Source organism: Urocitellus parryii, chromosome 5 (assembly GCF_045843805.1).
Source record: "Urocitellus parryii isolate mUroPar1 chromosome 5, mUroPar1.hap1, whole genome shotgun sequence".
NCBI lineage: Eukaryota > Metazoa > Chordata > Mammalia > Rodentia > Sciuridae > Urocitellus > Urocitellus parryii.
The window spans coordinates 70,181,075-70,197,643 of NC_135535.1; the positions used below are offsets into that span (position 1 = coordinate 70,181,075).

The 16,569-nt window shown below is 37.2% G+C and overlaps 1 protein-coding gene across 2 annotated transcripts in view; it reads right to left on the bottom strand.

Annotated features, from left to right (window-relative positions):
* Positions 1–16,569, bottom strand: part of Ano6 (anoctamin 6) — a 192,331-nt gene that overhangs the window by 62,604 nt on the left and 113,158 nt on the right. For both annotated transcript variants that reach the window (XM_026400643.2, XM_026400644.2), the window contains 4 exons: positions 7,856–7,921; positions 6,435–6,722; positions 6,116–6,229; positions 3,842–3,957 (listed from right to left, as the gene is read on the bottom strand). In XM_026400643.2, the coding sequence (XP_026256428.1) occupies positions 3,842–3,957; positions 6,116–6,229; positions 6,435–6,722; positions 7,856–7,921 (584 nt within the window). The remainder of the gene's footprint in view (positions 1–3,841; positions 3,958–6,115; positions 6,230–6,434; positions 6,723–7,855; positions 7,922–16,569) is intronic.

Consider the following 16,569-nt stretch of genomic DNA (forward strand, 5'->3'; position numbering starts at 1 on the left):
ATTCCATCCTGGTCATATTTAAAATTGGAAAGAATCTTAGCCCCAGTCCAACCTTCCAATGGTAAAAATATCCTGTCATATTTAGATAGCTGGTCAGGTGGTCTCAGCTTGGATATTTACAATGACAAAGAGTTCATTACTTCCTAAGGCATGTCCTGTTACACTGAAGGCAAGGTTTGAAAGGTTTTCCAAATCTTAAATGGAAACCTGTCTCCTAGTTCTGAGAAGCTGGGGATATTGAGGGTCCCTTAAAATGAGATATTCTCTGATCAATGTTTTTCTGCCAAAAACATCCCAACTTCTATCATCCATTTAAAAAAATCAGCTTTGAAGAATCAAATAGTCTAGAAGGCTGACTATAAAAAGGAACAGTCCCCAACCTATCTCTTGCTGCACAGAAACAGCCACTTTAAACCTTTAAAACTGATTCTTTATTACTTTCATATCTCAAAATAATATGCAAGAAGAGCTGGTTACTGATTCATCAGTTTTATGTATCACCTATTGACTTTCTACTCTGGAAGATAAGGAGTAGGCTCTCTTTCAACCCCACCTCATTTACACATTCATATCTCTGTTTCCATCCTCTTGACATAGTTACATTATAATTTTTGGTTAGGTCGATACTCATGCTTTACATTGCTATGACTCTGTACACATGATTCACAACTGAATCAAGTCATCTGCTATGATTACTTTTGCTTTCCTACCCATGTTTAGTTTTCCTTGGAATTGATAATTGTCTTAATGGCTCAATGCTTGGTGCTCAGTGAACTTATCAACAATTCAGCCCCAGACCCTTCCCTGCTGTATGACTTCCTCAGTGTATTTAAACCCAGGAGGTGGTTTATCACAAAAACCTACTGGAGTTTTTCTATCACATTTTTAATTTTCACAAGCTACATTTTACTCTTGCAATGATCCCTTTTATAGAATCCTGTTCTTGTCTGGTGAACAAGAGCAGAATTGACTCCCATTTTCTGATTGGAGTTTTGAGGGAGAAACTTTTCTTTTTTCTCTCTGCAAAGCCTGTTTCTTACAGGTTGCTCTTTCCAGTTTGTTTGGTTTACTTTTCCCTTTTGGTAATTTCTGGGAACCACAGATGAAGGTTAGCAGCCTGGATGCTCAAGGAGTTACTAGTGAAGCAATGAAGCAAAGGAACATGTGGACTTGGGATGGGGAAGAGTTAAATGGACTTCCCTTCACAAGATATAATTAAAACAGTGGGGAAATTGGTTAAACATTAGCAAAAAATGATTAAGAACCCTTCAAACCTCTACCCTCCCATCAGATGATAAAGGTTTAATACAAAAGGAAATCCATAATAGGAAAACTGCACATGGATGACCTCAAATACAGTCATCCCTCTACATCAGTGAGTTTCACAATCACAGATTCAACCAGCCACTGCCTGAAAATACTGGGAGAAAAAGAAATGTGTCCATATTGAACACTTTTTTTTTTCTTGTCATTATTCCTAAAGAATCTAGTATAATAATTATTTCCATAGCATTTACAATGCATTAGGTATCATTAGTAATCTAGAAATGATTTAAAGTATATGGGAGGATATACAAGGGTTGTGTGCAAATACTACACCATTTTCCATAAGGAACATGAGTATCTGGGTATTTTAGTATTCCAGAAGGGCCCTGGAACCAGTCCCCCAGGGAACACTGTATTTACATATATACAAACATCTTCATTTAAAATCTTGTTCTACAGGGAAATCAGAGTTAATAAAAGTGACTCTTCCTGATTATAAGCTAGCTAATAAATGAAGTAGGAGAGAATTAAAGTATAACTAAATGAATGAAATTAAATCTCTATGAAATCACAAATCTAAACAGCAGTTTAGATGTAAAAGTTACCATGATCACAGGAAAAAAAAAGAGATAACTGGACATTATGATCTTTATGACAGAAGCATTCAACTCCATGTATCAAGTATTTTTGCACAAAATCCATCAAGCTTCTAGATTAGAATCACATTACTATCTAAGGCAAATGCACAGGACAGAGGAACATGCTCAACACCACCACAGGGGAGAATAAAATCAGCAAAACAGGATGCAAGGAATTCTTGAAACAGTTGGACAGAGGCAAGAAACACAAAGGCAAAAACATGGGCCAGAGATGGAGATATTTTAGTTGCAACATCTGGCTCTTGTTTGGATCCCGATATGAACCAAGAAACAATAATTTCTGAGGTAATTAGATAAATCTGAACATTGACTATTTTTTAAGTATTCAGGTTATGCTTAAAAGACACTTTGTCTTTTAGAAATAAATGTTAAAGAAATAATGACATTTGGGGTTTGCTTCAAGATGATCCAGTGGAGCAGGGAAGGAAGGAGGTAGAGATAAAGATGGAACAAGACAGACTTTGAGTTTGTATGTTTTTGAGCTGGGTAACAGAGACATGAAGGCTCGTTCTGTTTTTTCTTCTTTTGTACATGTTCAAAATGAAATATAAAACAAATGATTCAAGTGTTTTAAAACTCTTTCTGTAAACATCAGGCACTTGACTCCAGGCTGACTTGAGAATAACCTGACTCCCCTCCTCTCCTCACCCTACACTTCCAATTCTTCACCCTCAGTGCTACTCCCAAAATGCATTACCAATCTGTTCCCCCAGTCTTCCAACTGGCCTACACCCAGAGCCTCCATTCTGAACCTGTTCTTCCTGCATCCTGTGCCCCCTGTGATCCATTCTCATTATCTCTGCAAAACATTAATGAGACAAAACTATTAAACACTTAAAATATTAGAAGTGCTTCTCATTGCACTTAAAGTCTAAAGTCCTTCCTGTGTTCCTGCTACCCCTCTAATTTAATGCCTTATCCCTTTCACATTAGCATTGCTCTTCCATATTTCCTTGAATTTGTCAAATGAACCTGTGCTCAGGGCCATTGCATTAGCTACCCCTATTCCTGGAATGACTTCTTCCAAATCCTCAAGGTACTAGATCCTTTTTCACTATTTGGTTCTCAGCTCAAATGTCACCTACTCCAAGATAACTTTTTGACTAACTCTCTACCCATCCCCCAGATTCATTATTCTGTTATTTCATTCCAATTTAAAAGTTTTCTCTTTTTTTTTTTTATAAGAAATTTGCTTATGTGTATGTGTTTGGCTGTTCTTTGTCTCTATCCAGCAGCAATGATCCTCCATCTCACCCAAACAAAAGCTTCTGGAGAGCAGTTAGTGTTGGTGTTATGAGAAGACAACACCCCTCCACCCAGGTAGTCAATATTTCTTGTGAGATAAAATAAAATAGTACCTAACAGCACATCCAGAAAAGCAGTGAAAATTTACTTGTCTTACCATATTATATAAACTAAACCTAACATTTATTCCTGTGCAATAAGGAATTTGGTGGGTCCTTGCTCCTGGTTCTTGGGAGGTTACCTCTAACCCCTTGGAATATCCTGAGAGGGGAAAGTCTTTTTATTCATGGTGGGCCCCTCAGACCACACCTGATAGTTTACGCCCAGGAAGTGAGTCATAGTGGGCCCTAATTTATGTTAATGAGATGAATGAGAATCGGGCTGGTCATGCTAGAGAGACCAATCACATGATTAGAGTTAGGGCTATGAACCACGTGATACTGGCCATACCTGCAGGAATAGGAAGGGACTAGAAACTAAGTCACCTGGGTGATGAGTCAGTTGATCATGCCTAGGAAATGAAGCCTCAGTAAAACACCCTAAAAAGTGCAAAGCTCAGCGCTCTGGGTGAACTTCCATGGTTGGCAATATGTCTTGAATATCATCATACTTACATGTTATGAAGATAACCCTGAATGCTTCCCGCTACAGGGTTCTCTACAACAACTCACCTGATAAGATCCAGAGGCTGCTTCTTGTATATGCTTCGAGGATGAGCCCATTCCCTGTACAGAAGGTACCTTTCATTAGGGCAGCTGGGGTCCTCTGACCGACTGCCGAATTGGCACTGGGAAGCAAAAGGAGACTAATGAGCACCATAATCATCATGTTTCCACAAATGTGTTTATTAAAGGTGGCACTAATACTTCACAGCCATTTGTAAAAAGGGGCCCTCACTTGCTGGAAGGGATGGAAATACCTTTTTTACTGATTCTAAATCAGGGCTACTACTCTCTCTCTCAGGACTAATTGTGAATGTAGACAGAGATGAATGCTCAGATGTTGCGATTCTGGGAAGCAATGTAGGAACTCAGTGGGAGCCCCAAGGATGCTTACCAGCCTACTCATGGGGGAGCCCTGAACAATGAAGAACTGGGCCACCCAAGTGACAAAATCACCACAATGGAAGAACATCTGTAAGCCTAGTCTCCTTGGACAATAGGGGAACCAGGGCCAGGACAAGCTTGCAGTGGGGCCAATTCTAAAACCCAGGTTTCATTTTTCCCAATTCAGCAAGTATTCTATAACAACATAGAATATAAACAACAAAGCAACTTGACATCATATTATTTATATAGCTTATTAAAAAAAAAAAAAACTTCTTGCCTCTGCCTACATTCAATCACCCTTTCTCCCTTTTTCCTTCTTCATATCCTAGAACCCAATTACCACCCTGCCTAGTCTTGGCCTTCACCTCTACCCACTTCCCTCCCAACCACCACACAGGATCATTCCCTGACCAGGATGTGGGACCACTTCGATTCTAAGATGCTTTAGTGGAAAAGACCTGGGCGCGGGCAAATGTCAACCAAACACTCCAGAACTCTGGCATTCCAAATTAATCTTCAGAACAACTACTTACCAGTGTCCTCAAAGTTCATATCACACTACAGTTGTTAATTTTTGCTGGAGCATAAAAATAAAACATGCAGACTGTCAGCCTGAATGGCCAAATAGGATTTCTTAGGAAGCTCAGCATCTACTTCTCCACCCAGCTCCCCTGTCTGTTTAGTCAAGTGTATCGAGTAGCTGTTTGGTGTCCTAGTTTTAGTACACTGTGCACTTCAGTATTGTCCTCATTCATCATAAACATACTACACAGTAGTACTCATCAATCTCAGTCCTTGTTTTCTTTGGTTTTATAGGTTGATAAACTGATTAAACATAACTAAGTAACAATGCAATGAAATGTGGTATTTATTTCAATGACAGAATTTATGTAAACAACTTCAGACATCATGTACCTGCATTTATGGAATCATTAAATCAGTCACATTTTTAAAATTTCACTTAATATGAGATGCTACCAGATAGAGAAGTGCAATTCAATTCCAATTCAAGGGGTTGCTGTGGTCTCCACATGTAGTCCTTAAAAAATGTCACCAATCTGGGATTTTGCCATTGTGACACATGCCTAATAGATGCTTTTTTAAAGGCCTGAGTATTACAGGGAATGATTTGAAAATAGTATTTCAAGAGGGAAGAAGTCTGTGTTGCAGAAAATGATAAATGAGAATTTCTAACACCTATTTGGTTACAAAGAACTCATACTTTTCTGGTTGATAAAAAATATCTGTCAGTCATTATGAAAATGGCTAGCACACAGTACTTCTTGTATGCTAAGGAATAACATAAGCATGGATTAATTTAATTAGTCATCATAACAATTCTATGAAGTAAGGAATATTATTATTCCCACTTTATTAATGAAGATACCGAGGCACAGAAAGGCTAAATGTGTCTTTCACAGGATCACAGAGCTAGGAAGTGTCAGAATAGGACTTTGGGCCCCAGAGACACTCATATAGGGTGACTGCTCATCTGTCTGGCAGTGTGTGTAAACTGCAAGAAAGAAACGGCTCACTCATCCATCTACTCCTTTAAACACAGCATATTCTCTATGCCTGGGATCCACTAGCGAACAAAACAGTCTGGTTCTTTCTTGCGTTAAGCAAGTTTATAATCTTGCAGTATGTTATCTTTTTTTAGTTGTAATATGGACTCAATGCCTTTTTTTTTTTTTTTAATGTGGTGCCAAGATCAAACCCAGTGCCTCACACTTGTGAGGCAAGTCCTCAACCACTGATCTACAACTCCAGCCTTCAGTATGTTATCTCTATGTTACCAAGAAAGAGACGTAAGTTTAGGAAGGTCAGTCCTTCTCTCTTGTCCACACTATGAGTATACATTAGGTCTCTTAACTTCATTTTTGTTATTTGACTTACATCATGAAGAGGGAAAGCCGCCTTGTAGATTCCAGAACTTACAAGTCTGTTAATCCCAAACTTGCTAACATTGTTTACCATGTGATACTTCACTCGGGAGAGGATAAAGTAGACCTAAAACGATTCCAAAATAATGTGGTTTATAGAGCAGAACAAACCAATCCAGTCACTGTTTCCTACTTAACAGGAATCTGAAGGATATTTTTTTTTTTCTGCTTAAAAAAAAAAAAAAATCAGACCACACCAATCAAATCACTAATTACTCAAGAGTAGGTTCCAAATCACCCCAAGACAGAAACTAAATTTGGTTTAGACTCACAATCCGGCTTCTGGTAGCTGGATTGAAGAAGGAATCTTTATCAACAATGTAAAAATCATTCATTCGGTTCTTCTCAAATGGGGCAGTGAAAAACTCTTGCTCTGGCTTGATGACACGTTCATCTACTCGGAGGACTTTGGTAAACCAGTTGAAACTATCAAAGGCTGAGGAACGGGTTTTCAGATCATTGGGTTTCAGAGGCAATTTGATGTGCATGATCTCAGCATATGTACATAATACATCCCATGGTGCGTGTACTTTAACAAATACAATCTTGTCATCCAAAACCTGTAAGGGAAGAATAAAACATGGACCAGGAAATCAAACCAACTATTTTCAAAATTTAAAACAAACATTTTTTTTTTAATGGGCTGGTAGTTAAAAAAAAAAAAAATACATATGCCCAGAGGATACCAGTATGAGCGAAGATAAAATAAAAATAGATTTGTAAACCCATATAAAATTTTAAGATAACTCCTTAGTTTGAATTAACAAAGTAATTCAATCATTATCAGAGTTCTTTTATGAAAATAACATTTTAAATGATAGAACTAACCTTACCAATTCGTCCATCACTCCATCCAAATCAGTGACTTAGAAACACTAGAACACTCATTGTAATGCTATAACTAATAAAAATTTTTAATTTTCTAAAACTAGAAATGGACTGCTTAATTTCTTATATATCTATTCATTATGTTATTTGGCCATTAAAAATGCCAAAGAATAATATTTATTGGTATAGAAACGCGTTTATTATATATTAAGGGAAAAGCAAATTATGAAACCATGAAATAATAATTCCTCTTTTGAAAGGGCTAACACACACACACACACACACACACACACACACACTTTTTGGCTGGTAAGGGTACACAAATGGGACTTTTTAAGCTCCATTCTCTGATGTAATTTTCCAGCATTAAGGACTCCAGATTTTTAAAATTTTAATTTCCATACTAGACAGTCAAATGGTTCAATTACTTGATGTTTATGTGCATATTTCATCTGAGGAAATATACATATATGAAGACAGAAAAGTTTCTAAGAAGGACTTTCAGAAGGTTATTTCTGGGTGATTAAGATTCAGATGATTTTTATTTTCCCTATTTTTACATTCTCATTTTTACCATAAACTATGATTTTTATAGTTAAAAAAACTTCTAGAAGTTTCTTAAAGGAAGAAATAATCTGTTGTACAAGTGTTCATTATTAAATTCCTTGGCTATTAAAAAAATTTGTTGTCTTTAATGAGAAAAAAATATCTCCTATAGAATGTCAATTTTGACTAACTCCTTTTCCCGTCTATGACAGCATCCTGGCCAGGACTGCACATTGCCACTGCCATCCTTGAATTCCAAGTGCCATGCAAATTCCCAAGAACACAGTCAGCTGAGGCTGGCAAAGAGACTACCACTTACCGATCTTGTTGCTTCTAGTTGCAGTCCCTGGCAGATGAGGTTAGATTCATATGCTTGTCTTTTTCTCTGTTAAAAAAAAAAAAAAAATTGTTAGACCTTTATTTTACCAAAGGCAGAAAAAACAATTATGTTTCATTTAAAAATAAAATAATACAAAAGCAAACTAGTTATGTCCTGATAAAGAGATTCATCTGCTCATAATGGAACTGAAGCAATGAAGCTGCTCTCTCCATTGGGGATTTGAAGGTGTTGGGTTTCCAAAGAATGCTGGGCATGCTTTTGCATTCCCCAAAACTCTGGAGGGCCCTTGATTGTCCTGTTGGAATTTCTTGCCCTTTGAGGTAAGTAAAAGTCTCTTGCCAAAAAGGACTTTTTGGCTCCTAAGAGTATACAAGAGGGTTTTTTTGTTTTTTTTTTAAATTCCATTCTTTGATGTCATTTTTCAGTGTTAAAGATTTCAAATTTTTAAAAATTTATTTCCATACTAGGCATTCAAATGGTTTAATTACTAAATGTGTAGCTTTCATCCTGATTGCCTGAACACCACAGATAATATTGAAAAAATTCAGAGAATTTGAACTAAATTATTCATGAAGTTATAAACATCTGAATCGATAAAATAGGGAATTAATTGATAATATATCTGTCCACGTCACATGGCTGATTCCAAAGATGAGAGTATACTGCAATTATTGATATTCAATTACAGATGACGAGGCTTTTGCCAAACTAATGAAAGGAAAGCATGTAAAAGTGGAGACTTGTTTGACCTTTCAAAGATCACATTTGATGATGAAGCAGTTATCCTGCTTTAGGAAATGAAAATGCGTACATATAAAGGTTAAGAATACAAGATCTGAACCAAAATGCTTAGGTTCAAACTCCAGTCTCATTACTTATCACCTCTATGACCATGACAGGACACTTTTAAAAACCCTGTGTCTCATTTTTTTTCCATCTACTAAACAGAGAAAACCTCACTAGAATCCTTTTTAGACTCTCAATGTCATGACTTAGGTGACATAAAGCACGTGAACTATAATAACCATTTCCAATAATGACAGGAAATAAACCAGACCAATCTTTCACTGAAAAAAATCTGTGTGTGTGTATGTGTTTACTATTTCAGCAGTCACAAGTTAGGGTGGAACTGCTGGGTTAAGGTCAAGACAATCCACAGGTCCAGCAGCCAGGCCTCCTTAGGATCTACCTACTGTGAAGGTGGGGTTGAGCTGCTTCGGCCAGGGACAATAAAGAGAGCATGGAATTCACCTAACAAATGTGACATAGATGATGCCATATGAAAAAAGATGAAAAAAATATACCTGGCGTTGGGCTAAATTTGAATCCAGACATGTTTTGCAGAAATATCCTAAATAGAAAATTGTTTTATTTAATAATCTGTTACATGGCACATTTATTGCTTGTAACACTTAGAGCTTACACTTACAGGAGGGTCAGTGAAAGCTGCGACTTCCCTTAAAGTGAGCAAGCAACTGGCCTAAAAATTCTGGAGTCAGGAGGGGGTGCGGAGCACTTGAAGTGCCACTCTGCTCCCAGCAGGTACTCACATCCTCTTGACTTCCCTGCTCGCCACCATCCCTTCAATTTGTCCTGGGGAGATTTTCAGCTCTTTCTTCCCTTCTGGTGCCATATTCACAGCCTCAACTTGGGAGGTTGACCAGATTCATTCCTCTTCTTATGTAAGAGGCATTATTTCACTCAAGATCCAAATCCTCATATTTTGATTCTTGTATGGTTTCTGATTACTCCTTTATTTACCATTGAGTAAAAACACTTTGATCCTGCAAACAGTGTTCAACATAGTGCTTGACACAAATTATATGCTTAATACATGATTGTTGAGAGAATATACATGGTCTTGGCTTGCTGTCATGTCAGTGAGTCACTGTCAACTGAGGTTTAAAAATATTAAGTGAAAAATTCCAGAAATAAGCTGATTTTAAAAGATTATTTAAAATAATGTGTACACTGCTCTGGTTTTATGCAATGAAATCTCATTCTGCCCCATCCTGCCCAAGATGTGAATCATTCCTTTATGCAGAGTAATTACACCGTATACACTACCTACCCATTTATCACTAAGTAGTCATCTTGTTTATAAAATGGACTATCGCAATATCACAAAGCCATGTTCAAGTAACCCTCATTTTTCTTAGCAGTGGTCCCAAAGCACAAGAATCTTGATGTTGATGATTTGAATATGCCAAAGAGAAACCATAAAGTACTACTTTGAAGTGAAAAGGTGAGAGTTCTTGAATTCATAAGGAAAAAAGTCATGTGGTTGAGGTTGCTAAGATCTACAGTAAGAATGAATTTTCTGTGAAATTGTGAACAAGGAAAAAGAAATTCATGTTAGCTTGATGTCACACCTCAAACTGCAAAAGTTACAGCCACAGTGTGTAAGACATGCTTAGTTAAGATGGAAAAAAAACATTAAATTTTTGTACCTATGTATAGGAAAAAAACATTGTATATATAGAGTTTGGTACTACCTATGATTTCAGGTATTCACGGGGGGGGGGGGGGATCTTGAAATGTGTTCCCTGAAGATAATGTATGTGGTGGGGGTGGCTATTGTACTAAAAAAAACCCCACAACATTTATTAATTCATTCTACAAACATTTCCCGAGGTTCCACTATTTTCTAGGCAACCTGAAAAATACTGAAGAATCAAAGAATTTATTCTATTGTTACAGAGAATTACAGAGAAACTCAGCATCCAGTAATCTAAGACTTCCTCTCAACAGAAAGACTGGAACATTTATTCTTGTATTTCATGGCACTGTAATAGCCATCTATTACATGAAATACCAGAATAAATGACCACTCAACATTTCAGCTCCTACTGTATCTATTATAACAGATAAAAATGTACCCACTCCTTTTCCTGGTGCCTTGTGACGTTCAACTACCAGCAGAAGAGCTATACTTTGCCAATCAGACCACCCATTCCAGACTCTGAATAGGAAGCTAGAGACACTAAGGAGCCAGGCCAAACAGAATCATTCTGGGGTGGATGAGAGGGCAAATGCCAATTCCAGAGACTGAAGAGGCAGAGCTTGTGGCAGGATTTTTTGATGACTACTGCTGGTCAGTGGGTATCCATGGTGCCAATGGCAGCCCTGTGTCCAGGGCAGTAACCACACTTTTTTTCACGGCTGTCTGTGAAGAACTGTTTCTGCCCTGTCTGCTGGCTGCCTCGACTCATTTATTTGTCGAATTCTTTAGGGGAATCTATGAGCTCCTAACATCTCCCTGATAAATTCCTTATCTATTAACTTATAGCTATTTTTGTTACTTTCAAGCAAGAACCCTCACTGAGAGCATAGCCATGAACTAGGGAAAACCTGTTACCCTGAAACCAAATCACTATAAATAGAGGAGCAAGTATTCTGCAAGGGTTGGACACCATGAGGCCTTCTCCTTCAGGGGAGGGGACTCACCCTGAGGATGTGCATGGGGAAGCTGACATGCTCTCACTAGCAGGCTGCAGCAGGACCCTTGCCTGTGTCTTGTATACCCTACAGAAGACAAGAAATTTCACAGTTCAGGCCACGGGCTTAGAAGAATAGGAGAATCAGAAGAGAGGCTTCTCCAGGGCTTAACAGGTATTTAAGATTTAACTGCTGGTAAGAAACAAGTCAAATAACTACATCAACTGGCCTTGTTACAAGTTCACAGTTGCCATCACAGTCAGGTCTACCACAATGTACACCTATCTCCTCTGTGGCTCCTAGCCACCTGCCAGGGAGTGTTCTACACTTCCAAGGTGCTCCTCCTGCTGCATATCTAACTTGCAGACCAGCATGCTCCGCAGGGGACCGACCTACCTACCTTCCTTCCTTACAGAGGACATGGCAGCTGCTCACTGCGAACTCATGCAGGTTTCCTTCTTTCTACCTACTAATAGCTAGACATCATCTGTCTTGATATCTGAAGTACATCCTTTTATATCTCTTCTTGAGTTATGTAATATCTCTATTTCTCTCTTCATTGCGCTCTCATTGCTCTTATTCCCCAGCCAACAAACATTTCAAATGCTTCTTAAGAATTTTAAATCTTTCTATGACTCTACCTGCTCTTTAATGACTACCTCTCCCCCGGAGATGTTAGTCTTTATGTTTAAAGTATCATTAATGCTCAGAACAGACCTACAAAATGAATGTCAGATGAATGAATAAACTGAGCAGATGGTTGGCTGATAGCTTCCTATCATGTAGGAATGGACTGAGGTGTGCTAGGTACTACCATACAACAACTGCATTCCCATGTTCTTAGCCCCCCGACTTTTCCATGAACCTTCATTTGTATTATCTGATACAATGAGGAAAAAGTACATTCTATTCCTGGAATGTACTAGCATTAGACAGCACAGAAACGTCCAGAGCATGAACTGATTCCTAGACACTTCGGGAGTTTGAATTACGAGATGACAAAAGGGGTAAGGTTCAGAAAGCTGGGCCATTCTGTCATCAAACATACCAAACACAAACTACTCCTGTCTTGATCATATCAGTGACATAACATGAACACAACACACTGAATAGTACAGGCTAGACCTGGTGCCTTCTCTATATGGAATTTCTAAACTCAGGCTACAACTCATCACATTCAAGGAGCTCTTTCCTCTCAGATTCTAGTCTACAAAACAATCCCTTCAACTTTTGCAACTTTGGTTTCCCTCTTACCTTTGGGTATAACTGGTTATATTCAGAGAATCAAAATTCAAATGCTAGCTCTGCCGTGCACTAGCCTGGAGACACAGGGCAAATAACTTCAACTCAAAGCATCCTTGGTTTCATCATAAAAATCAGAGAAGAAATAGCTTCATCTTGAAGGATTAAATGGGATTCTGGGTATAAAGTATATAACATGACACTTGGCATATAATAAGCCCTAGAAATCATTAGCCACTATCATTAACCTTTCTCTGCCTTCTAAAATGCTCAGCTTCTCTTAGACCCTAAAAAACAAAAAATTATCCTGCAAACGTACTAGAGGCTTGCCTTTCCCTTTTAATATAAATATTTGTCAAAATAGACAATTGCAACCCATTCTGTGTATCCAATGACCCCAGTCCCTCCAGTGGGATACCACTGACCCTATTTTTACAGGAAAATGGTTTTTTATGTAATTTTTAAATTTATTTATGGCAGCAGAATGCATTACAATTCTTATTACATATATAGAGCACAATTTTTCATATCACTGGTTGTGTACATAGTATAGTCACACCAATTCATGTCTTCATACATGTACTTTGGATAGTAATGATCATCACATTCCACCATCATTAATAACCCCATGCCTCCTCCCTTTCCCTTCAATCCCTCTGCTCTATCTAGAGTTTGTCTATTCCTCCCATGCTCCCGCTCCCTATTCCACTATAAATCAGCCTCCTTATATCAAAGAAAATATCCAGCATTTGGTTTTTTGGGTTTGGCTAACTTCACTTACAGTTATCTTCTCTAACTCTACAAATGCCATGATTTTATTCTCTTTTATTGCTGAATAATATTCCATTGTGTATATATGCCACATTTTTAATCCATTCATCTATTGAAGGGTATCTAGGTTGAGAGGGACAGCTGGATCAAATGGTGGTCCCATTCCCAATTTTTCAAGAAATCTCCATACTGCTTTCCATGTTGGTTGCACCAATTTGTAGTCCCACCAGCAATATGAGGTGAATAAAGAGCCTACATCTTAGGAGCAAATCTTTACCCCTCACACATCAGATAGAGCATTAATCACTAGGGTATATAAAAAACTCAAAAAGCTAAACACCAAAAAAACCAAATAACTCAATCAATAAATGGGCCAAGGACCCGAAGAGAGACTTCTCAGAGGATGATGTACAATCAACCAACAAATACATGAAAAAAGGTTCATCATCACTAGCAATTAGAGAAATGCAAATCAAAATCACTCTTAGATTTCATCTCACTCCAGTGAGAATGGCAGCTATTATGCATATAAACACCAATAAGTGTTGGTGAGGATGTGGGGAAAAAGGTACATTCATACACTGCTGGTGGGACTGAAAAATGGATATTAACACTGAATCACTTGCCCTTCTCTTCTGGACTCATCTATTCTACTTGGCATCCTGGTCCTGGGACTAATTATCTGGTAACTGATGAATACATATCCTTTTCATCCCCTGAAGGGGACAGATACCTCTTCATTTCTCTTCTTGCTAGCCCCATTTCTATGAATAATAAGAAAGGTCACTGTGGAGCGTGAATAGCACATGTGACTATCAGAGATGCAGACAACATCAGAAACATTTCCCTCAAACTCATTTTAAAGCCTTGATAATATCCTCTTAGGGAGATGTACTGTATTTATTTAACCAACCTCAAATTATTACATATTTGGATTGTTTCTAATTTTTCACTATTATGAAAATCCTTGTAGAACAATCTTTGTGCATCCTTTATTACTTCCTCAGGATATAGTACTAAGAGTAGAACTGTTAAATCAAAGAGTGTATTCAATTTTAAGTTCTTTAATATGTATAGCCACACTGCCTTCCAGAAAGGTTGTACTAATTTATCTCATTTTAGTTTTTATCTAGTTCTTTAGAAACAGCTCCTGAGATGTTTACCTGATTTATCTCGAGGTAATTGGTAGACCTTGGAGTTAGCTTATAATGCCCTCTATTTCACCACCAACTATAAATACTTGAACGGTTGAATCAGGATAGGACATTTATATTTGCTTAAACATGTTATTATATCATCTTGGTGTTACTTTAATAAGACAGTTCTTGTTATTTTCTTTTGGCATGGCAATTCATGAAAAACCAGTAGAACATTTTAAAAATTGATCAAACTAGATCAATTTTTTAGTGTGTCAGAAAGCTAAAGTAAATTAGTATATGTGTTGTACTGGTCAAACGGGCACATAACAGGAAAAGACTGCCTGCTTAAGAAGAGATTGCTTAAGTCTTTAATATGAAATCATCTTTACTTCTCTGTAGAATTTATACTTGCACAAGTAACTCTTCCTGACATTTGAAAAATTAGTGTAGAGCTAGCTGTCTACCATGTTAAAAATGAAAGATAATTACTAGTGCATATTGGCTGACACAGCCATTGCTCAATAAATATTTGTTGAATAAATGAATATCTGAGGCCATACAATTTTTAACCAAAAATTATCTATGAGCCTTGTTGGAAAACCTTCCATATAAGATCTGAACCTAGCCTATGGCATATGATTTGTATTTGGCAGCAGAAAATGATTAAACTAGACTTACTAGCTTTAAAAAAAACCCCACAAACTTGTCATAAATTAAATTGTGCTGTAAATTCCTGTATCTATAGGGGAGCAAATTCATCTGCATTGCCATTAGATTTATTTTTTAAATTTTTTTTAACCTACTAGAATTCTATTAAAGCCAAAGTGACTGCTTTGAGGACTTATGTACATTACAAGAAATATACACGATTCTATTACTGCTGGTGGAGAATGTTTCCCAGAGCTCCACCAGCCCTCGGTGAAAATGGACAAGAGCACCTACCAGTGTCCAGAAAGTGAAATTTTATTTATACTTCTTTTAAGAGATGGATAAAGCTGTCAGAAAAATAAATAATAAAGCAATCAAAATCACAAAAGACAGACTAGCACAATTAAGGCAGTTTTCTGTCCCTAAGTACCTTAGATTACACATTACACATCTCATTTTGGGTTAATAAAGTCACTGTTGTAAAGGACTTGCCTGTGAATTGCACAGTAATAATACTGATTGTAAACACCAATTCCTAACATTTTCTTCATGGCACCCAGCTTTTTTGGTGTCAAAAGCAGGAGTTGCAATGACTAAGTACAAATTGGTTGATATTAATGAAATCTGCACAGATAATTTCAAATGTTCTTATAGCTCTGCTAGGCAAAGTAATGATGTTTGTCATTTTATTTTCCACTTGTTAACCTTTGTTAATCCTTCAATAATGCACAAAAAATAAGTCCAAGATACTTAGTTGCTGCAAAAAATTACTAATTACTTTACGTGCTATTTTATTAGTTACATATCATGTGCTCCAGAAGGTTTGTAAGAAGAATACAGAAATTATTTAACCACAGCTTAATTTAAATTCACATGTTGGCAACAAAACATTTCCTGTTAGTGGATCTATATGAGGAGGAATTTACACAAGTAGGTAAAGTGTGTTCAGGAGGGGACAGATCCTTTTAAATGATAAGCACAGAATGGAAGCGGATAGTTAGATGTACTTTTTCAATTAACATTTTGGGTATAATTACACAGGAATAAATACTTACTGTGAATAACCAGGAAAGCAAATTTTTAGAGAAGGAAAAAAATCACTATAATCTAACTGCTGAGATAACCACTGAAAACATTTTATATGTTTGTTTTCTAAAGTCATCTGCTTATAAGAACAACTTGAAGAGCTTTCTAAACTGTAGCTTCTTGGGTCCCTCCTCTGGAGATCCCGATTCAGTAGGGATGGGATGGGGCCAGGACAATCTATTTTTAACAAGCAGCTGGATGACTCTTCTCATCAGACAAGTTTAAGAAACCTTGTTCCTATGACACACGCAAGAAGCTATTCTTTTGTGATTCTTTTTCCCCTTCACACAATTTCCATATGGGAATTTGGTATAATTAATTTTTGCCAACCCTGTACCCTTTTACATATGATCTTTAAAAAGGTGAGAC